Raw genomic sequence first — 26,232 nt, 5'->3', positions numbered from 1 at the left:
ATTGAATGTATGAGAAACGCTGCAGCCATCCCCACAACAGGAGGTATGCTTACTCCTCCTGCGAGCAGGTGAGCTTTAGTGCAAAAGTAGGGACAGCTAAAACTCCATCTTCTCATAAAGTAAGCACTCAAGCGTGGACAATTCCTAGTTTACAGTAAGTAGTCCGTTTGAGAAAGCACTGGTTACGTACAAGTCCAACTGAGTTGGGCAAAACCAACTTCAGCGACAATATTTTTAAGTTTGTATCCAAGGAGCTATCAAAGTTAAAAGCTAATTTTTTTCTTTTTTTCTAACTTGCTGCCCTTCCCATAGAAATCAGGTAAGATTGAGATTATTTTTTTTAAATTAAGACAACCAAGACACTCTTACATTTCACACTTTTATTAATGCAATTTAAATTAGGCTGGAACCTGCAATTTCTGAATAGGCCGCTTTGGGCTATTCATACAGCTTTGTCATAGCAAAAGAGGTACCTTAAATTCATCTGTGAATGAATGATGCCACATGCTGTGATTATTCAAAACATAGTGCTTCAGTGAAAGTTCAAATATATTTTATACACAGTGATTATGAAAATAGATTTTTTCCATACAATATTTTACTTCTGCCAGCTACAAAATATGGTAAAGAAAAATAATTCATTTATTTCTCTAGCCCTAAGAATCTTCTTCTACTGCAACATATACACCACTCTCAATGAAAGCGATGAGGTGGGAGAAAGGACTCCAAAATCACGCTGAAATATTTCCCTTGAATCTACAGGTGCATTTCACCAGGATCCGGTGTTGTCCTAGAGCCAGATCAAGAGGCCTGGGAAGCTGGAGGAAATAAAATCCCAATTGTGAACTACACGGCAGTGGGATTTTGAGTCCTGGAAGTTCATGTCGTGTGCCTGAGTCAACTCAACTTGAAAATAAGGGAAAATCCTGCACTTTCCCCCCAAACAAATCATTTACTGGTTCTGATCTCTCTAGATTGATGGCAAAGCAGCATTTTTTAACAACTACTGAGACACAACTGGAACTCTGCACTTGCAGACAACCCACTGAGTAACCGTGGGACTCAAACCACTGCTACCAGTGTCACATCCTTCAAGTTTTAGGATACATTGGTTCTTAACTTCCAGTAATAGCTGTATTTCCTTAGATTCAAGGTTAGTTTTAACTTTGGGGTATTTTCAGTAAGCGTCTGAGGTAAGTGTTCTTGATGCACCTTTCTTTTTTTTTTGGTATAGTTTCTTCATGTGCTTTTTGATTGTGTCTAAAATAAATGTTTTGTTAGATGAGAACTAGATTGATACTACACTGGAAACAGCTTATGAAATGAAGTGCACCACCACTGAGAGAGATGCTGTGAGGTTTTTGTGCGCTGCAGAAGTCACGGCCTTCCCTACTTGCTCACAGGTAAAGCAGTCGTGGAAAGGGCGCGTTGCCCTCCACGAGACGCTTTTACACTCACTTTAAGCAGGCCCAAAGTGGAATAGTAAGTTCTGGCTGGGAGAAGGATTATGCCCATGCGTTCAAGGATTCAGTGTACGAGAGTATTTGCATAGTACATTGAGGGGAAACAGGTGCCATTTATTCATATACTGGAGTAAGGACAGGACAGTGTGTGCTGTGGCCCCAGTGCCTAGCTCTACTTTGGTGACAGTATTGTATTTCCTATGTACATTTAGTTCCCCACAATAAATGAAAAAAACTACAGGTACTCTAGTTTGGAGTGGTTAGGACGTTTGAAAGCAAGAGAATTTTTCTTACCAGCTGTGACTGATACTGCAATTTCACACTAATTTGGAAAGGATTGAATAAGACACACGATTTCTGAACAGGGATGTTTTAGTTGTAACAATCTGCTGTGTATGCAGATCCCTTCAGTGGAAGAAGCAGCTTTCACTGGACACTTTAGAAGATGATAAAGCTGTTCTATACCTGCATTCAAACTTCTACAAGGCAATATATTACCTGTGATGACAGTTAACTGCTGTTTTCACCCCAGAAGAAGAGAGTACCTGAAAACACATCTGTCAATACACTGTGCGTGACTGAGGAAACTAACTGTAAATACACTAGTCTAACTGTAAACCTGAACTTTGTTGCTACTAGACATGAATAACATTTTCATATTGCAGCTACAGATTTAATAAATAGAATTGCATATATTGTGCTTCATAAATTAAAATGCATTTCAAAGTGAGGCAATGCTAAACAATGGATCTATTTAACCCTCCCCCCCAAACCGGCCACACATCCTGGTTCTAGAACCAGCCCGCTTCCTCGCTCTGTTCAGAAGTAGAAAGAGTGTCTTTCTACCTCTGAAACAAAAGCTCCCTCCCCCAAAAGTGATCAAAAAAGAGTTTACTTAGGCACTACTGCAAATGTAAGTTGTCTAATAACCATTACTTCTAACTTAATAAGGGGAGGAGGTGAAGAAAGTCACAATAAATGTTTTGATTCCTTCCTCTTCGGCGTATTCTCTTCCCTATCTGACGCTCTGAGACATGTGCAAAGGTGTCAGCATCTCTTCAAAGATAGCTCCTTTTACATTAGATCCCCTCAAATTAGCTTCTTGTAGATCACAACCTGATAGATCACAATTCTAAAGGGTAAAAGAAAAATGTATGTTAATTGAATAGACCCAGAACTTAGTTCAAAAATTTTACCTCGACTACATTTATACAGAAACCACGTATACTTCCACAAGTTTTGGTGTAAACTCCCAGTCTGTCACTCTAGTTTAGAGTTTTAGTTATTTCCTGTGAGAGAGTAGTTCCTTTTCACAGTAACAGCTGGATTTATTTTTAAGTTGTTAGACTTACACTCTTTATATCAAATTATGTTCTAGGAGTTACTAATGCTTGCTGAACAAAGCTAGGAAGAAGCCGCCTACTTGCAATCTCACCAGACATTACTCCAAATACTTCTCTACTACTTGAGGAAGAACAGCCATGTACACAGCTTGCAAAAAGCTGGTTTGTCTTTCTAACTAATAGAGACAGCAGCATATCACGTGCCACCAGTCAGGTACGATTCCAGCATTGCTCTACACATGATGTCCCAGGATTAAAAAGCCCCCCCTCCCCAAACCCAGGCAACTGCATTTCTCTTCAGTGCCGGCATGATCTCACACTCAGAGTTAAGTTTAGCAGTATCTCCATGCATCACTTTTGAGATGATACAAGCCTCTCTGGTGGCTTTGAGGTGCTGGCAAATCCCAGACTTTAGACTCACCTTCCAAACTGAGGCTGGAATGAAACGTCATTCCTTAGATCATCCATAGCTCACTAAGAGTGAAACAAACACTAATTCGCTCTGTTTAGTTTGAAGCTGGAGAACTTGGCCAAAAGCCAGCAATCCCCAAAATTTTATCAGTTGACTAGTTTGTATTTAGCATGAATCATAACTCACTTCCAAATCAGTTCCTGCCAAAGTTGCTCCTCTAAGATTACAGTTTTTTAGTTTTGCGTTCTTCAGCGTTGCGACTCTTAGATTAATTCCTGTCATTTGACTGCCTTCCATGTCAACACCTTTCAGGTTAGCACCTAAAACACACAAAGAGTAGTTTTATGAGGAAAAGCCATCAGAAACACATTAGCTCCGCAATGATGCTTCCTCAGAGCCATGTAAATTGATAGAGGTCAAGGTTGAACTTGGAATTTAGTGATCATACAGTCACACACTCAGTCCGGTGTTCGTGACCTCTTCTCCTGAAGACATGGACTGCATAAACCTCAGCTAAACCTCTCACAAGCCAACAGATTTACAAACGTGGTTCTGTTTCCACAGGGTATCTAACAGGCAAAAACTTCTTACCTTCCAAATTAGCTTTAAGGCCTGATGGATCTTCAAAATTGCACCCTTTTAGAGATGCTCCTTCTGCGTTGGAGCACAGCATCTTTACGCCTTGAAGGTTTGCGCACTGATAGAGACAGATATGTCAGTGAGAGTCATAAAAGTGCGAAGATGAACAATACCAAAAATGATCAGAGTACAGTTTTTGTCTCTCTTTTGGAAGTGAATCCTGTTAAAGCACAACAGCCTTGTTACTGTGAGGAAGTGTAAGAACCTGCTATAGAATTACTTCTCCATCCACAGGAAGGCAGGTAATTCTTAGCCACTGCCTTTTTTTTTTGCTTCTTTTTTTAAAGTTAAGGCAGCTTCAAAAAGCTTTTGAAGTGATCTAAGTAGAACAATTGCAGAAAATATTGAAGAACTACAAGTTTTACACTTATCTGCTTGTTCCAATTCCTCTTCCCTTAAAACAACTAAAGGATAGCTCAGACTTTCCAAGACGCAACAATTCTTACGTCAAGCACCGATCCAGAGAGGTCGGCTCTTTCAAGATTTGCGCAGCACAGGTTGGCGTGTGCCAGGTTGCAGCGGCTCAGGTTAGCCATCTTGAAGTTTATGTATCGAAGATCTAGACGTGAAAGATCCGCTCCACTGAAATTGAGACCCTAAAACCAAAACAACAAACCCCCAAAAGTTACAGAAGGTGTAGCTTGAACACAAAACAGCTAAAAGAGTCAGGTATATGTACATATGTATATAAATATACACAGAGATACAGGCATGCACACACACACACACACAAGACCATCTACTCTACTATATAAGCCTAATGAAATGTAAATGCAAAGCTATCACGCATTGTCCTTGGTTACGCTGGCACATTTTACGTTTAAATAGAATGGCTTAACAAATTGCTCCTCCAGGAAACCTTCAACCTAAAGAAGGAAAGCAGCTCACACAGCACACCTGAATTTTGTGTTAAGGTCACTCTGCCACAACTTGGAATCAAAACTCAATTAAAAAGCAGGGGGGGAAGCACACACAGTTTGAATTTCATGTCACATGATGCTGCAGGATATCACCACCAGACACTGACACCACAGATCCAGACAAAGTCTGGATTTTCGCACCTGACATCGCAGCTCAGACTTGGTTGGGGTTGCCAGTAGGAATCGGACAAACTCCTTTCGAGATATAGGAGAGTGATCCTCAGCTGGCTGTGAATTCTGTTGAGAGAGTTGTTTAAAAGCTGATACGGACAGGACTAAATTATATATTGCCTGGAAGAACAGGACACATGCATTCATGTACTAAAGAAAACAAGTTACCTTAATAGCTATTTCTAGATGTTCAATTAGTGAATCGATACCAAAAAACCTGGCCTCTTCCAAAACACCTAAAAAACCAAAGCAGTATTTGTTATTTCCAGGGAGTCGTCAGACAAGAGAGCCCTCTTCTTCCCTTACTGGAGAAGGCAGTGTGCAGCCACACCAAGAACATGCCAAAAACTTTGGGTTAATCCATCCTTACTATTGGAGGAGCATCAATTCAATCGACTTTCCCTACTTATTATACCTTTTATATATTTTAGCTACACTAGCAAAGATGAATAGACCACTTGCACACACATTACATTAGAGGTAACTGGATAGAGGAAAAGCGGGCTTGCTTGCAGCTAAAAGGAAAAAATAACTCAGAAAGGATGTTTCCAGTACCAGTATTAGGTTAAAGACATCAAATCCAGAACTACAGCCAGATATTAATCCAGTACAGAGAAATTTTAATGCTCTCAAGATAGCTAAGTTTAAACAGTGTATCTTCATTAAACCAAGCATGTGGAATTGCAGTGCTTGAGAATAAATTTCACCAAAGAAAAATCCCAAACATTCAGATGAGCATACAGAAGCCCCACTGACTTTATCGTGTTTACCTCAGGGCAAATTTTAACTTCTAAAGAGTAATAATTTAGGAGATGTCATACAGGTAATACCTACCTAGCAAATTAATGCCATCATTTACAATGAGCTGTCCGTGACGCAAATAGTTCAAAATTGGCTCAAAATACTCTGGACTGCGGTCAATTAGGAATGCTCCTCTATGATCTTGCTTATTTCCCCAAGCATCTGTTTCCACAACATATATATATAATTAAATTTGATATATTAATAGAAGAGCATTTGCTTCAGTTTCAGATTTTTACTACCAAAGGGTACTGGATTATGAAACATTCCACTTGAAAGGGAGTTTCTTAGAGAAAAGGAAGGCAAATAAGAGTGAGGGGGTAAAAAAAGATCACCTTAAAACAAAGTCACTCCTGCTATAAATACCTAAATTATTTTATCACATACGTAAGAATCATTGCTAGAATAAAAGCAGCAGCAAGATTTTAGTCTGTCCCCGTTTTCTAAAGGCTGTCTCATACAGGGTTTGCCCATTGACTCTGTTGACAAAACTGAGCAAGATGCAACAATTAGATGAAAATCTAAAAATCAAACAAACGAGAAAGACCCCACAGTATTAAGTATGGATGGAAGTTATATTTTCAGTTTGTGAAATGATAAGCGTTACATGGGCAACACAGAAAGAAACAATTACAAAAAAACACAATTATACGTTCTGCTTTTTTACTTTAGGTACTTTTAGTATTTTAACATAGGAACAAGAGTCTCAACTTGATAGTGTCTTTTGGCTACTTTGCTAATTTGTTAGCTTAAAAAATACAGTTTGTTTCAATATACTAACCTTTATCTTTAAACATGTGGGCCAACATACTGTCAGGTTCTTTATTAACCAAAGTGCTCCTAGAAAACAAAGGCAATGCAATTTTATTTTTACGTGGAATGTTTTCCTCGAGAGACAAACTTGCAGGTTGGAGTATATTTTCTGCCCTTGCTGTGCGATACGCATTCCAACAGCTACAACACTGTACCGATTTAATTTCGTATAGTGTGATAGAAATACGTTTCTGATCTGCAGTACAGTAAAGGTATTTTAAATATAAAGCACTTAGTTAAATGAAATATTCCGGGGATAAATCCAGGTCCGTTCAGGCTTTTTGCCAATTTTACTTCACGTGTAAACAAAGAATTAATTTGTTGCGAAACTGTAAAGCAAATCCAAAACACAGAGAAAGCTGCAAAAATCAAACAGCTCCTACTCCACAGTAAGTTATTTTTCTAGCTCCTTTGCAGGAGTATCTGAAGCCTCCCCAACTGAGTGTACTGTACACTACCAGCTGCTCTAACTACCTTACTGAAATCAAGTCCTTTAAGAAAAAAAACAACTAGTGGCATTTTTACCGTGTAGTGGTGAAGTATCGGCCTCCAACATTGAGCGTTAACCAATCTGTGTGTGACCCTGTTAGTTCTTCATGAGGTCTCCCATCAGTCTGAGGATCTACACAGATGAGACAGACACAGTAACTATTAGAAAAATTGTGAATATTTCTGAATCCATACGATAAGAGGTATCTTCTGAAAACACCAGAAAATACTATTTTAGATTTACATTAAAGCAAACCCTCTTTCCATTAAACAGAAGGTTAAACATAAGAATTAGAGACTTACCAATGAATGGTTCCCCTTCACAGACAAACAAAACATCATCATCCCTGAAGGGGAGGGGGCAGGGAGGAAAAGAAAAAAAAAATTAATCGCGATTTTTGTTCACCTAAGTGACAGTGGGAACCACTCCTGAATAGTTTCAGGTAAACGATAATCAGTTGCCATTAGTTAGAACTTCAGTATCTGATTTTTATCTTAATTTTGCAGGTTCCAGTGGATTGTAATACGACTGACTTCGCTAGAGATGCTATCTGTACCAACCAGGTAGGGATCACTTGGTACTCAACCAGTTTAGTTTTACAAAATAGTTGCTTTTCTCCCCACTCTTGGGAGTATTCCGGGAAGCCCAAGCAATGCTAGAGTTTGTCTCCTTTTCAAAACAACTTCATCCAAGTGCTGACTAGAACAGTGGGATTTTCCTTGCACACACACTGCACCGTAAGTCAACACAGGAGGATGTTAAGAGGCATAAAATGCAGCTTGTATCAAGTTCCGATTCATCAAGATAGAAATGCTCTGAAGTTCAAAAGACAGTATTATTTTTCTTTGAGGCGTGAAAGCACCTTTGCTGGCCATCAATGTTAAGATTGGATTTTAAGGAAAGCACTGGTTATTGATTAAGGTCAGAGGATTAATAGGCTAGTAAATCTCTTAATCTGCGTCTGTGATTTGACTTTTATTGGATAAACCTTACCTAATCAAAGCGATATCATCAATGAGTCCACCTTTTCCATTGTAAACGCTGGTTGCTTTTATTCCAAGCTTATTACTAGCCACAGACAGCAAATCTGATAAAGTCCCGTACACAGCCACAACCTGCGGGAGAGAGAGGTAGCTACAGGCACTGCCTTCATATGGTTTTTGCCATTTCAGACTTATTACCAGGGCTATCAATATCTTCTCACAGGGGGAAGGAAAGTATGTACGGATCTTTACTAAAAAAAAGGAAACAAACAGACCAAATTTGACACATAGATGCCTTAAAAATGGGATGACTTGCACATCTCTCGCCCAAGGCTCAGTGTACTGAGGTAGCAGCAGCAGTGAAAGAATGAATGTTGGTACTAAAATATTATGATTGAATGATTTATTTCTCTAAAGAAACACGGCTATTTCTGTGTTCCAGGTCTCTCCCGAATTTATTTCCGTCTCTAAACCCAAAGCTTACACTACCGTCACATAAACCGTCTTCACTCCAGAGACGTGAATGGGAAAAATCAGTGATCATGGATAACATTTGGCAGATCTGCATCGCAGGGCCTTTTCCTGGGCTGTTTGTGCCCGGGTTGGGCCTGGAAACCTGAACTATTTTCACTCCCAAGACATGACCGCGTAGGTTTTAAACAAGCGAGCAGAGTTTAAAGCAAGATTATTTGTCGTCTGTGCCACATCGTACGCAGGCGGTGTTAGAGACGGCACAGCCCTGACGCCCTGCAGGCTCTCACTGACGCGCTTCCCCCGTTCCCGAGGACGTGTGGAGCAGGACCTGACTCGGTAACGACGATAAGGAGGAGACTTCAATCGCGACGCCGGTGACAAGTTCCCGGCTCGTCGCGATTCCCCTCAGCGCTCCCACGCAGAGGAGCCGGACGCCCGTATTTACCGGTGAGCGACACCGCGGGCCATGCGCGGCTTTCGGGCTCCTCAGCAGCCCCGGGACTAGGCCCCAGCAGCCACCGCCGAGCCCGGGGAAAAGACGGCGGGAGCGGCGAGGCCCCTCTGCCGCAGCCCCCGGCACCGCAGCCCTGAGGGGCGGCTGTGGGCTCCTCCCTCGCGCCCAGCCGGCGGCGGCAGCCCCGTCCCGGCGGGACCCAGACCCCAACCCCTCCCGCCCGTCCCTCACCTTCCCATTCCGGGGGCTGCCGTTAACGAACAGCGTGACCCGCCTCATGCTGCGGCGGCGGCAGCGGCCCGCTCCTCCTTGCCGAACCCGGAAGACAGCGACCGCTGACCGACATGAGCCGCGGCCAATGACAGCCACGCCGCTCTCGGCGCGCTGTCCAATAAGAAACGTGCGCCCGCCGGAGTGACGGGGAGAGGGCGAGTGGGCGGGGAAATGGCACCGGAGCGGCGGGGGACAGGCCGGCAGGGGCGCTGCGGCAGCCAATCAAAGGAGGAATAAAGCCCTATATTTGCATAAAGCATGACTGGAAGTGGAGTCGCCCCTGATTGGTGCGGCCTGTCACGTGGGCGCGGTTCGTTGACTGGACCTTTTTTTGTTTTTCAAAATGGCACTTCAGCGCGTGAACAACCGTTCGTGATCCCTCCGCGCGGGGAGCCAAAGAGTCCCCCCTCCCCGTGAAGCCCTGCCGCCGTCCTGAGAGCAGGACCGCACAGGACGGGCTCTGGCGAGCCGCTCTCCTTCCGTGCACCTTTGGCCGTCGTGCTTGGTGGGCGCAAGGGGTGGGTGAGGGAGGGGAGGGTGGCGGAGGAATACGCAGTGGTGCGGTCCTGTTTGAATGTGTGGGGCGGGAGCGGGTCTGGTGGCGGCGGGGGAGCGCTGGGGCGGGCGTGAGGGGAGGAGGTGAGGGGGCGCGAGTGAAGGGGGACCGGGAGGCGGTGGGGTGTTTTGGTGAGGGGGCATGAAGGAGGGGAGAGCGGTGGAAGGGTGTTGGAGGGGGTATAAAGGAGGGGGCAGCGGTGGAAGGGTGTCTGAGGGGGCCGGCGTGCGCGAGGCTGAGGGAAGGGGCTGAGGGAAGGGGCTGAGGGAAGGGGCTGAGGGAAGGGGCTGAGGGAAGGGGCTGAGGGAAGGGGCTGAGGGAAGGGGCTGAGGGAAGGGGCTGAGGGAAGGGGCTGAGGGAAGGGGCTGAGGGAAGGGGCTGAGGGAAGGGGCTGGGCGGCAAGGGGGGCGCGCCCCGGGAGCGGCCGAGGTTGGGCACCGATCCCTCTGACAGTCGCCTTTCGTTTGTATAACCGGGTGGATGGAGGCATCGACTTTCGGTGTAGGCTTAAAAAACCCCAAACAAACCGGAACAGCAACAAAAAAGTTTAAAAAAAAAAACCAAAACCAAAAAGTTGTGTGCGCGGTATTTAGCAGCGTAATTCGTGTTGGAAAGGATACAAAAAAAAAAAGGATGTACTTGTGGAAACAGTTTCAGGCTGACGTTGTTGAATTCTATGTGCTTAACTTAAAATCCAAGAAACTAAATGCAAAAATTGTTAGTGTCTTAAATTTCCCAGTTAGTATTAAACTTTTAATATTTCTTGCAACACTTGGAGCAAAACAATCACAGTGTAATTGTACTTAACGTGTTTTATGCTAACATGAAGCTTCAGTTTGATAAAGAGTGAAAGCAGAGCCTTATATTTCCTTACTCATGAAACACTTCCTGTGCAGATTTATATTGTTTTTCTTCCTAGTGTTGGACTTTTGCGTACTCTTTGCATAGCTTTCTGGATATGTGACATTCCCTTTCCACCACACTGTTAAACACCTTGTTCCAGGATAAAAACTAGATTTGGTAGATATTTGAGAATGGTAGCGAACTTTTGCTCTTACCAAATACCTACTAAAATCTCTTTTTCTTTTTGATAGGTGTCTGTAATTACAGGAGAGCAAAGGCTGACTGAATGTTTCTTAAAATAAATCGCTAACGATGCAGAGACAATCTAAGACTCTAAATGCTTCCCTGGAAGTTAAAGAAAATGAGACTAAATACACTGAAGAGAAGGAAGAAGCCTCCCTCCCTGATCTCTCAAAAGACCAGAAGGTTTGCAAAGTGACTAAATCAAAAGCCGTAAGGGCATCCGAGAAGGAGAATTTAAATGATAGGAACCAGGCACAGTTGCAAAAATGCACCCTGAAATACACCAAAGGCTTGGAGAAGGAATCATACCAGAAGAAGGAGGATGTTGTTAGCTGTCAGTTTGCTGAATGCTTTTCTGATATGCAAAAAGGGGATATGGTTGGTGAACATATTTTGCTTTTGAACAGTAAGGAAAAATTTTCAAGTAGACCTGTTTCTTTGGAGGATGAATGCTACTTGACACCTAATAGGGACAAAGCAGAAGAAGAATCTGGTTGTGGAGTATCAGAGAAACAATGGAAAAAACCTGTTGATTTTGCAACTGTAACGGTTGCTGACTTTGGAATTACTCAAGAAAGTTTTACTAAACGATCCATAGGTAAGGCTGGAGTGACTAATGGCTGTTGTCCTTCTCAGAGGGACATCTGGAGGTCATCTAGTCCAACTTCTTATCCAAAGCTTCAATTTAGGTCAGGTTCAGGATGTCTGGCTGAGTTCAAATATGCCCAAGGATAGGACTGTGGTATGAGGTTGCTATAATTCACTGTTTAACTTTCTTCTGCCCGGTTGATGAGGTGTTGATGAGTTTCACGAGTGAGTAGTAAGACACATTTTGCAAGTATTGGTAGACAGTTCCTTAATTAGCAATTGAAAAAAAGAAAAGACAGACAGCTCCTCGCTTAGTATATAGTTTAGTTAAATATTAACTTACTTTTGGGAAGTTAATTTGCTTTTGCTCAGGTAGGTTTCTTGAGCTGAGTAGCTAACTGAATGTTTTCATGAATAGCGTAAATCACTCTTAAAAGAAAAAAATTACCATTTTAAAGCTTTAGGTTTTCTTACCAAAAAATTTCTTCCCCCCCCCCCATCCCTTCTGTTTTTATTTCAGGGAAGTCTCCAACGTCATTAAAATTTAGAAGAAGATCAGCAATTGGAGCACGGGGATCACCAGAACATAACACTCTTATTCAATACCTTGCTCAACAGAGGAGCAACAGGCAAAAAGAAGCTTTTACACAGGTGAGAGTCTGTCTCAAATATCTAACGTGTCAGTTCGGTTCCCCCCAGGAATCAACATATGCTGGCAGAAAGAGAAGACAAGTCTCAGGAAGAGCCAGTTGAAGGAATAACCACGGCCTTAATTTCGTTGACTTCCCTTGGACACCTTACTTTAGAATATGGGATGTTTGAGGTTTTGTTTGTGTAGAGTCTGGAGTCTTTTCTCCATGTCTATCTTGCTCATATATTTTAACTTTTGTTTACCATAACCTTTACTTTCCTGCGTTTGCCATGCTTGATTTTTGGCAAATTGAAGTGTTGATAGTTCAAAGTGAAGTAAATACTAGCATAAGTGACTTGGGTTTTAATCAGACGTGTTCTTAACTCAAACTAGCATAGACTGTCAGAAAACAAATTCTGGATATGGTCTAGACTATGCAAGGCAGTAAAAATTAACAGATTTCTTGATACAGTTCCTTTTTTGCATATTTTTGCTGTGCAACTAAAATTGATTAAATGCAAGATTTGCTTGTTCTCTGAGTTTGTTTATGCCAAAGTACAAATACAAAGTGATAAAGCCCATGTCATCTTGGGGGGGAAAAAAAAGTCTCATGAGGTTAATTTTTTTTTTTAGCAGGTTAGTCCTTTTAAACCTGAAAACGTCAGGTCATTGAAGGACAAGATAGATGCCTTTCAGACATCGTTTAAATTAGTACAAGAAGCTGAAGAGGAGACTGGCTTCTCCGGACTGGCACAAGTGGATAATGCTTCCCAGGAAGCAGGCTCTTGTAAGTGGATTGTATTTCTGATCAATGACTTATCTTAAAAATGAGGTCTTCCTTTAAGCCCAAAAGTATGAAACTACAAACACGTAAGAGAAAACAAAACAAAAAAATGTTCCTTTATAAGGATTGGCACAGGTTTTTTGTGTTTGGTTTGAGGTTTCTTTGTTTGTTTAAACCTATCTTATTTCTTAGTGCATCCTGAATATGTTCTCAGAATAACCACTGAAGAAAAATGAAAACTAGTATTTTTTGTGACTGTTTCCTTAGTTTTACTTTCTAGATTTGTACCCTTTAATTTACTTTTCACTAAGCGTTAGTGTTTTCACACTTTTTCCATGAAACCGAGAACGTTTTTTATGACAACAGGCTTTAGCTGTTGTAACTGTCATCTCTCTTGATTGTGATGTGCAGACTTTAGTTTAATAACTTTTAACTGTGGTAATTCTAGAAATCGCATTACGTTATTGTGGTGTTAACATCCTTATTTTTTCTTAAAGAAAATATTAGGTATTACAAAAGCAAGTCAGGGCAGTACTGTGGTAACTGTGAGAAGACGATAGTATAAAATAAACTACAACGCTTTACTACTTTGGTATTGGTGGTCTAAATAACATTTATATGAAAAGAATAACTAGCTTTGTTTTGAAGGTTTGGTAATGTTATTTTCAAAGTAGAACTAGAAAATGCATGTCTTTTCTTTTTCCTGACTAGCAAATTACCTAGCTTTTTGAATCTCACCATCCTTTTGGTGAAGAAACACAAAAAGAGCATTCATTGAAAAAAATGAAGTTTGTGGTTTGTTGTTTGGATTTTGTTTTTTTTTTTAATTGATGCAGCTCAGAACAAAGTACCATTTACAAAAGTGTGGAACCTGGATCAGTGCAGTGAAAAGTTCATGTCAGACAGCAGTGGAGCTGATTTGAAAGAAAATGTAGAACAAAATTTGACCGACAGCATTAAGTCTGATATCAAGATCTGCACCATCTTGTCTTCACGCCAAGATGTGACTGTCACTGAACCTGCTGCTGCGGCTTCAAAGGTACTTTTATAAGTGTGGGCAAAGAACATGGAGAAAGCAAATAGCAGAGCAAATCTTCCTTATGAGAATTTTATGTCTTATTATGATAAGACAAAGGAAGCAAAATCTGGCATGGAGACTGGTCTGTTTGGACGGACAGTGAATACAGCTTAACCTCAGATACCTGCTGCTGGCTCTTGCGGGGCTGCGCTCAGTGTTCTTTTACATGCAAATGTTCAATGTGGATGCTGTAAGCTGTTCTAGTCAACAAGATTATAGTCTTTTCTGATAATCACATAGAAAAGCTTGTTTTATGCTATTAATACAATTTAAATATGTCTTAATTCTTTTGAATCCGCAGCTGTAACTGTGAGATGTCAAATTCACAGATCTGGCCAATACAGCTTTTTCCAGATGTCAAAACCAACTTCACGGATCACTGGGATGACTTTGAATGGAATTTTTAATTTTCACCATATATCTGTTTAGCAGTTATTTGATGTTCCATGGGAAAAAAAAAGGATGTACTTGTATAGAGATGGAGAGTTTAATTTGTCTTCTATATAAATATCTCTATCCTTTTTTTTAGTGTCATATATCAAAACAGTGAAGATGGGGGCCACTTTGCTAGGTGTGTCCTTTGCTGCTGCTGGACCTAGCAGCTTCTGAGTTGTAAAACAGCTGTGATAGTGTAACAATTGTATGGAGGTTAGGAAGGAACTTCCTAAATTCGTGATTAAAATATACATTTTTTTTCATTCCATCTTTTTTTAATTTCTGATGTCTAATCCTTTTAAGCACTGAGCCTTGGTGTTTCGGGAAAATAAATTCAACTAAGTAGTGGATGATTGAGAAAACTCTGAAATCCTTGTCTATGGGATCAAAAACTCCATAGTTTATGGTATTTTAAAAGGTAGCATTTGCAAGTAGTTTTTTAGTCCTTTATCGTGTTGTGTGAGCGTGTATATAAATAGATGCTATATACGTGTATATATATAATCCTATGACTTTTTCTCCAGGAATGGGTTTATGAGCAACATAATCCTACTAAGTGGTTAGAGACTGCTCAGATTAGAGATATCTTGGAAACAGGTCACGGTAAGAGGATTCATCATTATTATAATCTTTGCTATATTCTTATTAGAAAGTAAAAATACTTAGAATATTTGTAAGGAAGTGTTTCACAAGCAGTCATCCCGTGTCTGTCATCTTGTCTTCAATTTCTAATGCAGAAGAAACCCGATATAAGTTTGACATAAAGGCTGATGGGGAAACAAAAGAAATAATAATAATAAAAAAAAAAAAAGTACTGCAAATAACGATCTCTTCAAGTGCTGCTGCAGAGGAGGCTCAAGTCCCAGTTTAAAAACTGAATTCAGAGCTTGTTCAGTACAGTATAGCATCAAACATGTTTTTACTTAAGCACAATTCTTAGGAAGGAAATAGCTTTTATGAGAGGAGCTGAAATATTTGGAAGGTGGTGTAGGGCCTCTTGGGTGGTGTGTTAGCAGTTTGATTCTGATAGAACAAGCAAGCTGAAACTGAGACAGGCTGGGAGTAATTGTTTAGAGTTTTCCTTAATTTTGCTAGTCAGTCCATTTTAGGGAAAAGTATAATTGAGTAGTTCATGCCTGGAAAGGACAGAGGGATGTTAATGTACAGAGTCCATCTCTGTACATTACAGAATACAGGGGTTTTTTTCCCCTAATTTACATGGATGAGAGATAAATCCTTATGCAAAATGTTTTCATGCAATGCTTCCTTTTTACTTTTGTACGCTTTGTAAATTTCTCAAAATACGAAACGTAAATGTGCCACAATAATAGTGAAACGTCGAAACAAATGGATGGTTTTTGTGATGTTGATGCACAGAATCTATGGACATGTGCACATTTATAGTTCATCTTGCTAATACTAAAGTCTACTAAATTTTACTTCAGTCTTTAATTGTCATATGTGTCTACTTGCTCTAAAGCTTTCAGCTTTGACCACATCACTAAAGACGTTAGAAGTGATGTCGTATCAGATCTAAGCAGAAAAAAAGTTAGTTTTGCAGAGGAAGTGAGCCTGGAAATATTTGATGAAAGCAAGCCACCAGTCACACCAGTACGAACAACGGGAAATGTTTCATTAAATGAACATACACAGAGCGGCTCCCAGCTGCGATCTGCATTGAAGAAAACGCCTATGAAACAACTAATGGATAAAACGAAGGTTGGTTAACTTGATTATATGGAGGTTCTAATACTAAGGATGAACTCCTGCAGTCATCATTGAACTACCAGAAGTTGAACTGTGGTTAAAGCCACTCTGACTAGTTGGCATGCATTGGAAACAATTTAGTGCTGTCAATGGATATCTATTTGCTGTTTGGTCATCTTGGAAGCTTTGCTTGAAGCTTTCATGTTATGAGGAGATCCATATATATGTTGTTAAGTTTTATTGATTTGGAAAACAAGTAGGTTTTTTAAGCAGTAGGACAGATTATTAAATGTTGCTTACAGAAAAAGTTATTTTCACTTTTGATTTGAACAAGGACAACTAAATGGTATTGAATAGATGATTGTATCACTTAAATTTGATAGGAATACTCGAATGATGCAGTTGACAGAGGAGGAGGTGAATCTCTCGCAGTCTCCAATTGTGCAAAAATCTTTGAAGCATTGCAAACAGGTCAGATTCTCCTTTTGTTTTTTAACCAGGCAGAATATTATATGGGATCATAAGGTTTTGCCTCTTTGGTAAATCTGAAGAATTATATGCATTAGCCACCAATGAAGTAGCTCGTGTGTGACATCCTACGGCATGAGGTGGAAAATAAGGTTGCCAAGGAAAATAATGTCTATTTAAAAAAAAATAATCAGTATCACAGAATTCAGAATCACAGAATGGTTCGGGTTGGAAGGGACCTTAAAGATCATCTCGTTCCACCCCCCTGCCCTGTGCAGGGAATCCTTCCACTAGACCAGGCTGCTCAAAGCCTCATCCAGCCTGGTCTTGAACACTTCCAGGGATGGGGCACTGACAGCCTCCCTGGGCAACCTGTTCCAGTGCCTCACCACCCTTACAGTCAAGAATTTCTTCCTGATATCCAATCTAAATCTCCCTTCTTTCAGTTTGAGGCCGTTACCCCATGTCCTATCATTACAGTCCCTGATAAAGAGTCCCTCCCCATCCTTCCTATAGGCCCCCTTTAGGGACTGGAAGGCCGCTATAAGGTCTCGGAGCCTTCTCTTCTCCAGGCTGAACAGCCCCAACTCTCTCAGCCTGTCCTCACAGCAGAGGGGCTCCAGCCCTCGGATCATCTTTGTGGCCCTCCGCTGGGCCTGCTCCAACAGGTCCATGTCCTTGTGCTGAGGACTCCAGAGTTGGATGCAGTACTCCACGTGGGGTCTCGCAAGAGCAGAGTAGAGGGGCAGAATCACCTCCCTCGACCTGCTGGTCACACTTCTTTTGATGCAGCCCAGGATGCGGTTGGCTTTCTGGGCTGCAAGTGTGCATTGCCTGCTCATGTTGAGCTTCTCGTCCACCAGCACCCCCAAGTCCTTCTCCTCAGGGCTGCTCTCAAGCCATTCTCCACCCAACCTGTATTTGTGCCTGGGATTGCCATGACCCAGGTGCAGGACCTTGCACTTGGCCTAGTTGAACTTCATGAGGTTGGCATGGGCCCACCCCTCCAGCCTGTCAAGATCCCTCTGCATGGCATCCCTTCCCTCCAGCATGTCGACCGTGCCACACAGCTTGGTGTTGTCAGCAAACTTGCTGAGGGTGCACTCAATCTCACTGCCCATGTCACCGACAAAGATGTTAAACAGCACTGGTCCCAGTACTGACCCCTGAGGAATGTCACTTGTCACCGGTTTCCATGTGGACATTGAGCCATTGACTGCAACCCTTTGAGTGTGGTCATCTAGTCAGTTCCTTATCCACCGAGTAGTCCATCCATCAAATCCATGCTTTTCCAATTTAGAGACCAGAATGTCATGCGGGACAGTGTCAAATGCTTTGCTTAAGTCCAGGTAGATGACATCAGTTGCTCTCCCCTTATCTACCAATGCTGTAGCAACATCATAGAAGGCCACCAGATTTGTCAGGCACGATGTGCCTTTGGTGAAGCCATGTTGGCTATCACCAATCACCTCCTTATTTTCCATGTGGCTTAGGAGAGTTTCCAGGAGGATCTGCTCCATGATCTTGGCAGGCACAGAGGTGAGACTGATCGGTCTGTAGTTCCCTGGATCATCCTTTTTTCCCTTTTTGAAAATGGGAGTTATGTTTCCCCTTTTCCAATTAGCGGGAACTTCACCAGACTGCCACGACTTTTCAAATATAATGGAAAGTGGCTTGGTGACTTTATCTGCCAGCTCCATCAGGACCCGTGGATGGATTTCATCTGGTCCCATGGACTTATGCACCTTCAGGTTCCTCAGATGGTCCCGAACCTGATCTTCTCCTGCAGTGGGTGGTTCTTCATTCTCATAGACCCTGCCTTTGTATCCTGTAACTTGGGTGGTGTGGTTGGAGCCCTTGCCAGTGAAGACCAAGGCAAAAAAGTCATTCAGCACCTCAGCCTTCTCCATATCCTGGGTGACCAGGTCTGCTGTCTCCTTCCTGAGAGGACCCACATCTTCCCTGGTCTTGCCTTTACCCCTGACGTACTTATAGAAGTTTTTTTTTGTTATCCTTGATGCCCCTAGCCAGATTTAATTCTATCTGGGCTTTAGCTTGCCTAATCTGGTTCCTGGTCGCTCGGACAGTTTCTCTGTATTCCATCCAGTCAACCCGTCCTTGCTTCCACCCTCTGTAGGCGTCCTTTTTGCTTTTCAGCTTGTCTAGGAGCTCTTTGTTAATCCACGTGGGCCTCCTGGCATTTTTGTCTGACTTCCTCATTCTTGGGATGCACCGCTCCTGAGCTTGGAGGAGATGATCCTTGAATACTAACCAGTTATGTGTTTTATTAAAATAGAGAAAACTGAAGGACATAGTTCTGAAAAGCCAAAGAAGAAAAAAGTTACTTTTGGAGAAGCTCTAAGCCCAGAAATATTTGATGAAACTTTGCCTGCAAATACTCCATTGCGCAAAGGAGCAATGCCCATCCGTCATCCAGCATTACAAAGTAACAGCCCTTCTGTAAGGTCAAGTCTCATTGGAGAACCATTACCCCAGCTGAACTTTGACTGCGATGATGTAAGTTTTTTGTTGGTGTGGGGGTTTTGTTTTTTTTTTTAACGATAAAAACAGCCTCTTAGTCTCTGTAAACGTTCAATTTTTGTTTAATTTTTTCCACAGTCTGCTTGGTTTTGAAATTGCTAAAATATTAAAATACAGTCTCCTTGGAGCTTTAGAATGACATTGAGAACTTCTGCTTTATGAATTCTAAATAGCATTTTGGCCTGTAGAGCTAGTTTGAGTCCTGGTAGTACATGAAATGGTTTTGCCTTGGCTTATTCATATATTTTTGATTCTGTATTTCTCTTCTGCTGTTTATAGCAGATGAGCCGCCATATTCTTTTTTGGGGGGGGGGGGGGGGGGGGAGATCTTTCTATTCCAAACACTGATGGACCAGGGGTTTTTTCAGTATATAGCTGGTACAGTATATTGCCAAAAATTTAACTTTTTTTGTTTAAAGGAATGTGTTGAGCCTCTTCAAAAGTTAGCGGAGGGATCTGTTGCTGCGAAATACCTCTTACCTGCTGAAAATGCAGAAGGTAACCACAACTTGTATTTATGTCATTAGATAATGCATCTTTCTGTATCTGGAAATTGACAGGTGACACAGGGGTTTGTTGTTTGTTTATTTTTATTCAAGGGATATATTCCAGTTGTGGTAAAATTTACATGCTCTTGCTTTCTTCTAAAGGTCTTTGCAGTAGCAGCAGTGTTTACCTGTTGTTCAGGTTAACTAGATACTTGACCTTGTGGTATTTTTCTGTGAAAGTGGCTGATCTAATTAGGCTTACTGCTTTAAGTAATTGGGCTTACTATCTTGATTCTGATACTGTAATTTTGATGTTTTTACAATAGCGAGCAAGACAACAACAAAAAAAATTGAAAGGGTGTTGTGCATGTGTATGTATCTCCATGAGAGCTGTGTAAGTGCTAACTCTTTTGTTACCAAAACCTCACAAGTTTTGCTTTCCTCTGTTTTGTAAAGCAAGGTGGTTTTTTTTATCTTGCCATGCGTGATAGTCCTCGAGACTATGTTACTAGTTACTCAAGACTAAGATGACTAAACACACTGTGCATAACGTTAGAAATTATGTGGATCATTTCCTCAAAATATTATTAACTTCTTGTGCTGCAACTGGATCAATATTCTTATTTTCTTCATATATAATAGCAGAAACTGACAGATCCGATATGGTAACAACTCGTTCTTCTACTAAAAGGAAGGTAAGTTTCTTTAGTGATGATGTTTGTTTTGTTTTGGTTTGGTTTTTTTTAACTTCTTCAGGCAGAATTGTTATCTTTTATACCTCCTAATGCTTATAAGAGTTTTTACAGCCTCAGGTGTGAGGATTGTATGTATCGAGGTATATGGAAATATCTCATGTTAGTGCAGGTAACTGTCTTAAGGAAATCTCATTTTTGAGTGAAAGTGGTTTTCCAGTTATTAAAAATATTTTTGGTTATAGCTGATACTTAAATTTACTATTGAATTTTCCAGGAACTTTTCCAAATAGTCTGACAAAATTTTGAAGAGACTTGTTCATAGACTTTCATCCATAGGATCAGGGGCTTCAGTCACGGGAATCTAAAAACTTACAATCACAGAAGATTAAGGGGAATGGAAACAAAGTTTTATGTCTAATTCTTCTATTTGGTTTAATGTGAGACACAGGAACATGAGAGAGAGGCTAAGAAAGTCAAGTTCATTCTGCAACCTTTGGTGGCTTTCGGTATCGCTGAAAGTGTGGTTGTGTTCCCAAGGCCAGTGCTAAAGCACCTCGTCTGCTAGCCTAAGGCAGGCAGAATATCATACGTGTATCTCTTCCGCACCCCAATAACTTCAAATTCATGTTCCTCAACAGTGTAGCACCATTTCAGAGGGAACTGATTTTAGCATTCCAAGACCTACAAATAGTAAGAACACTAAAGATACTAAAAATCCAAGAAAGAACAAGTTTCAAAGTCAAAAGAATACAATGTCATCTGCTGCCAAAAAGACACAAGTAAGTGACAGCCCATTGCTGTTGGTGAACGCTGCCTTTATTTCTCTATCCAAGTGTCTCTTCTTTCTTGTGTATTTTATGTGATTATTTTGATTTTTGTCATAAAGATTTTCTAAAGGGTGTTACGTTTCCTGTTGCTGCCAGTATTCTCTTCTTCATGCCTATCTTGTTTTCCTACTCTTACTGCTTGTTAGGGCTGAGTGGTAGGGTTTAAATACTTGTAGGGCAAAAAGGATACTTTATGGAGGTGAAGGGGGTGTTACTTTTCAGACCTCAAGGACAGAAAGAGAGTTTATTGTTCTTCTGTAACCGAGTGTACATAGTAGTAGTTCTTTGAACTTCTCCAGTTATATACTAGTTAAGTATTGTAAAGTTGCGAGACTTCTAAAAGATTTTTGCTTTCATGTATTGGAAGGGAAAGCACATATTCCTTTCCAAACTAAGCATGAATGAAGAATATGTAGTTTTGAGCTGAAAGAGTAATTTCTTTGTCTTCTCAATTTGGTTAAATGAAACAAAAATCAGATCTGACGTTTGAGAAGTAATTTTGCCTTGCTTTGAGTTTTCAGATTAATTGGTAGATGGCAGAATGAGTGGAACCTTCATTTTAGGGGAAACAATTGTTATCTATCAAAATCCAGTAATGGTGTCACTTATTTGTTGGAAAATATTGTACAGGATCATAACCACATTGTGCTCTATTCAATCTTCTCAATCTTTTCAGAAAACAAAACAGACAAGCTATGGGAAAAGAAGAAAGAAAAAAGTAAAAAAATCTTTATATGGGGAAAGAGAGAGGGCTTCTAAGAAACCAATTCTCAGCCCTATCGCTGAAATTCCAGAGGTTTTCTCTTCTGCCTCATCTCCGAAACCACCAAAGGAAAATGCATTTTTTTCAGGTAATGTTGGTTTTAGTTTTGTTTTGCCTTGCTCTTTCTGTTGCTTCTAATGTTTTATATCAACAGTTAAACAGAAAAACTCTCGATAGTTATCTTGAGTTCTGTGCATAGGTAAAGAGCCCAGTGTACAGTTTTTTTACTTTTAATTGTTCCTGTAATAGTAGAGTCTAGAGGATCTAATGGGTTAATAATCTCCAACTGGTTAAATTTAAGTCTTGTTGGACTCCATGGTAATGCTGACAAAAAACCCCAAACAAACCAGCCTCTCTGTACTTTGGTACTTTGACTGGGTACTGATGTTTTCATAGTCTGTAAAACTAGTAAGTTGGACATGAATAGTTAAGTGATGTGCCGTAGCTTTCTGGGTTTTTTTTGGTTTGGTTTGATTTTTTTACACTAATTATCTGGAATAGTTGTTTAGAAGGTTACTTTTATGTAAGTAAAATACCATAAAGCTTTTGATGGAATATTTAAAAAAAGATTTTGTATATTCAGAGGTAGAGTCAAGTAACCATGTGTTTATTCTAATTCAGAGGACCTACTTTTAGATAATGCCAAATCTGGGAATGCTTGCAAGGATGTTCAACAAAAGCCAGTAGTTGAAGGAATAAGTGGGAAAAACATCTGTGCAGTTCATATGTATGCAAGCTCGAAGGACCTGGACATGGTAGAAGCCAGCAGCTCCAGCGATACAGCGTTTCAGGTGTCAGATGGTGATCTGAAGTCTGTATCTGGCATTGATCATAAGGTAACTGATATGCTTAAGGATAGTACTAGAAATTGAGTCATAATTGTGCTTGATGTTGTTGGATATAAAAAGAAATATTTTCGGGAAGAAAAACGCTAAATCTAAGAGTGATTAAACATTGGAACAGGCTGCCTGGAGAGGCCATGGAATCTCCATCCTTGGAAAGAGGTATTCAGAACTCAACTGAACAAGGCCTCAAGCAACATAAGTTTGGCCCCACGTTGGAAGCAGATTCCAACATACAGGGTTCTCTTGGTTGGTTGGGTTTTTTTTGAGAATGACTAGACTTGGTGAGGAAAACAGTAGTGGTTGTTTAGTTGTCAGCTGTTTGAAACCAGTGTTTTATGGATTACCTCTTGCCTATATTTAAAAAAAAATATATTTTTCTTTTCCCCAGCTTTCAAGCATTGTGCCAGATGCAAAGTGTGTTTTTGATACACCTAACTATTTCCAACAAGGTGAAGAGACTGCATGTGTAAAAGAGGCAAAAGAAGGTGGTTTCTTGATAGGACATGAGAAACTACAAGGAAATCTCCTAAATGAGGCAGAGCGGCTAACCGGGCTAGAATTTCTGGAACAACAAGACACTAGCGTACGTGAGGGTGGCCAAAGAACTCAGTCTACACAAAAAGATTCTGTAAGAGGTAGTCCACAAAAAAGAAGAAGAAGAAGTAGTGCCATCTCTTTTCCTCCTCTTGAAAAACTGGAAGTAACTGGAAACAGTCCTCCAGTTTTTTATTTTAATGTGGAAGAGGTCTTATCAGCTCCTCAGCTGAAAAATGACTCTTTAGAGCCTTTTAGAAGAATGAGTGATAACAGTGGCAAAAAAGTGAGGCGCAGCATGAGATTACATAAAGATGCAGAAATTGAAGGACTTGCGTGGATTGAAGTACCCAATGAGATTGAAAAGAACCCTCCTCTGCTAGCTTCTGCTTGCAAAATCAGGAGAACCATAAGCACATCCATCCTTACAGAATCTGAGAATATTCACCACCGAGAACAAAATCTCACCCAGCCTTTAGCACCAGGGAAGGAGAACTATGACTCTGTTAATCTTGCTAATGATCCTTGCAAAAGGTGGAGGAGGTCTGTATTAACACCTCAAGAGACAAAAACTTGGTCTCAAACCCGGAAAAGAAGCATAACAAACTCTGTATATAGGAAGGACAGAAGTAACCAGAAACACTATGAAGAAGTAGAAATACCTCTTGAAAATAAGTCTAACATTTAGTGAGGTTTCAGCTATCTCCTGATTTTCTAAAGCGAAGGTCAGTATTAGATTCTTATGTTCTCTCTCTAAAGCGCTGCTTTCTTCTTCCTACTTTTATTTCCTTACTTATTATTTCCTTACTCATTTTCTGGATAACTTAAAACTGATTTTCCTTGTCTTGATGCCTAAAATGCTTGAAGGTCAGAAGTGCGTGGAAGACCTAGCTTGGCTCGGAGCATTGGTCTGGTAGACAGTCATGGCAGGTAATCAAGAGGATAAATTTTTCTTCCTTGAACTGAATTTAACATCACCTCTCTATTGTAGTCTACATCCTTGCTTACATGTTTTCATACTTTTGTGCTGTCCATAGAGCAATAGCAATTAAACACTGCTAATATTATAAAAAAAATGACAAATGACTGACTTTTTCTGCAACACGACGTTTGGTCATTACAAGAAGGCAAAGACTTTTTTCTCTGCTGGAAGGATTTCTCCAAGGGAGCTAGTGAATTTTGTTGCAAGATTCAGAGTAAGACAATACCTAAAATTTAAATAATGTTTATGCATGCATTTGTATGCATGTTATCCCAGTCTGGGATTTTCTTGTGTTTAGATAAATGCTTACAGTTGTGGTACCTGCACAGTAGTGTGTGATTTTTGCCTTTCAAACTTAGTTGTGATTGTTAGACTGGATGTGTTTAGTAAACCATCTTGAGACACTTTCTCTGCCCTCCAGTGCACAATCAGCATTCTCCATTGTGAAATGAGACATGGCAGCAAATGTGTGACTCTCAGCTGTTTTAAGTAAAGAAGAACAAATTCGATAGTTCAAAAATATGGTCTGTGGTGACAAGTTACTTCTTAGATGATTCTGAGTCGATACTAATCCATATTTTGCTGATAGGGCTTTTTTTTTTTTTTTTTTTGAAAGAATGGGATTCAAGCTTATGAGTTTGTTATATTTGTGAAGTTTAATTGAAGTAAATAAAATGTGAATTTGTCTTTAGTAGTTAAACCATGATGTTGTAAAGTATGCCCTTTCAGCTAGAATTGCATGGAGTGTTGATGTGTGCTTGATCGTTCCTTGCAAATTGTTTTCGAAATCTGCATGAATTTTCTTCCAGATTTCAAAAATATCCTAAAAAGCCCCTTGAAATTCTATGCGAATAAGAAAGAAATCACTTCTGGCTTGAAAGGGAGGAGTAGAAGGCAGGGAAGCTGTTACCATCTTCTGAAAAGGCTTTGCTTTACCTTCGGGCACGAGCAGGGGTAGAGTTCCTATAAGTAAGACTAAATTTTGTGTTAGACAGAGTTAATGAATTCTGCTTCTTTGGTGTGAAGGTTGGTCTCTTTTTTTTTTTTTTTTTTAAAGTAAGCTTTTAAATCTTGATTGTATATAACATTAATTTTAAACAATTAAATTGGCTAAGGAAGGTGAAACATTCATCATACAATAAAGCTGTACTTTTTTTCTGGACACTTCCAATCTTCAGTGTACACGTACTAAATACAGTGCATATTATTCAGTAGCTGACCTGTCATCTTACTGTTTTCATTTTTCTAGTTTGAACAATGTAATAAAAAGTGATGTCTGTAGGTGGTCTACTTAAACATTTGCTGTTGCTTTCATTTTTCATACTGTTCTCATTCAGCTTTAGTGAAATACCTGCGCCAGCTTGGAGGAAATAGCTTTCTGTTGAAAATGATCTCTTCTGTGACCTTGTTTTTAACATTATTGATGTGGAATAAAATACTGTATGTACTTGGCTGCTTTTATAAAGCTTAAAAGCAAACAGAACGGTTTCATTTGTATGAATGTTTTACTTTTCTCTAAAGACGACATCAGTTTTTCCCAAGACAAGAACTCGTAAGGCAACTTGAAAGAAACTTCACTACTTAAATGATGTTCATCTTATGTTGCTTTAGAAACATTACTGAAGTTATCAAAACAGTTTCCTTGATGTTTTATTTTGGGGCGTGCGTCACAATGAAAATTTTAGATTTGGAAACAGAATGGCAATAGTTACTTGGGTTGAATCTTCTTGTGGTAGCAGTATGTTCGCTTACCAGGAGAGGGCAGTCTGACATGAGTTTTTTTATGGTTGTAACTGAATTTGAAAATAATACCATAACATACAAAATCTTTGAAGAGAAACTAGCTAAAGTTAAAATCTAAAGCTCCTTGAGATTAAAACTAATAATAGCTGGTACTTCTTATATTCAAAAAAAATCAAAACAGCAACTGAACCAGGCACTGAAATTAATCTAGAAAAGTGAAGCGCTTATGCACTGTATTCAGATAT

At 40.3% G+C, this 26,232-nt stretch overlaps 2 protein-coding genes across 7 annotated transcripts; one reads left to right on the top strand and one right to left on the bottom strand.

The window, feature by feature from the left end:
- Window positions 1-1,213: 1,213 nt before the first annotated feature.
- KCTD9 (potassium channel tetramerization domain containing 9) lies at window positions 1,214-9,312 on the bottom strand. 3 transcript variants are annotated; one of them, XM_063358653.1, is made up of 12 exons: window positions 9,195-9,312; window positions 8,046-8,167; window positions 7,355-7,398; window positions 7,088-7,184; window positions 6,531-6,589; window positions 5,783-5,911; window positions 5,117-5,184; window positions 4,919-5,014; window positions 4,304-4,453; window positions 3,810-3,915; window positions 3,405-3,538; window positions 1,214-2,595 (listed from the first exon to the last, which is right to left on the bottom strand). In XM_063358653.1, the coding sequence occupies exons 1-12, from the start codon at window positions 9,240-9,242 to the stop codon at window positions 2,479-2,481; spliced, it is 1,170 nt and encodes a 389-aa protein (XP_063214723.1). In that variant the 5' UTR covers window positions 9,243-9,312; the 3' UTR covers window positions 1,214-2,478. The 3 variants fall into 3 exon arrangements, with proteins under 3 accessions (XP_063214723.1, XP_063214724.1, XP_063214725.1); XM_063358654.1 differs by lacking the exon at window positions 5,783-5,911; XM_063358655.1 differs by lacking the exon at window positions 8,046-8,167 and having other exon boundaries at window positions 9,195-9,290.
- Window positions 2,603-25,678, top strand: CDCA2 (cell division cycle associated 2). 4 transcript variants are annotated; one of them, XM_063358652.1, is made up of 18 exons: window positions 2,603-3,020; window positions 7,559-7,615; window positions 8,478-8,956; window positions 10,887-11,476; window positions 11,987-12,117; window positions 12,731-12,884; window positions 13,718-13,920; window positions 14,919-14,997; window positions 15,875-16,113; window positions 16,485-16,572; window positions 18,866-19,086; window positions 19,530-19,608; window positions 20,241-20,293; window positions 20,932-21,072; window positions 21,797-21,971; window positions 22,505-22,719; window positions 23,117-23,987; window positions 24,130-24,150. In XM_063358652.1, the coding sequence occupies exons 4-17, from the start codon at window positions 10,948-10,950 to the stop codon at window positions 23,948-23,950; spliced, it is 3,141 nt and encodes a 1,046-aa protein (XP_063214722.1). In that variant the 5' UTR covers window positions 2,603-3,020; window positions 7,559-7,615; window positions 8,478-8,956; window positions 10,887-10,947; the 3' UTR covers window positions 23,951-23,987; window positions 24,130-24,150. The 4 variants fall into 4 exon arrangements, with proteins under 4 accessions (XP_063214722.1, XP_063214719.1, XP_063214720.1 ...); XM_063358649.1 differs by lacking the exons at window positions 2,603-3,020; window positions 7,559-7,615; window positions 8,478-8,956 and adding an exon at window positions 9,599-9,741 and having other exon boundaries at window positions 23,117-25,678; XM_063358650.1 differs by lacking the exons at window positions 2,603-3,020; window positions 7,559-7,615; window positions 8,478-8,956 and adding an exon at window positions 9,599-9,754 and having other exon boundaries at window positions 23,117-25,678.
- The last annotated feature ends 554 nt before the right edge of the window (window positions 25,679-26,232 follow it).

Source organism: Chroicocephalus ridibundus, chromosome 23, assembly GCF_963924245.1.
Source record: "Chroicocephalus ridibundus chromosome 23, bChrRid1.1, whole genome shotgun sequence".
Classification (NCBI taxonomy): domain Eukaryota; kingdom Metazoa; phylum Chordata; class Aves; order Charadriiformes; family Laridae; genus Chroicocephalus; species Chroicocephalus ridibundus.
Note: the sequence above shows the minus strand (reverse complement) of the source record. Positions and strands in the feature narration are given on the sequence as shown.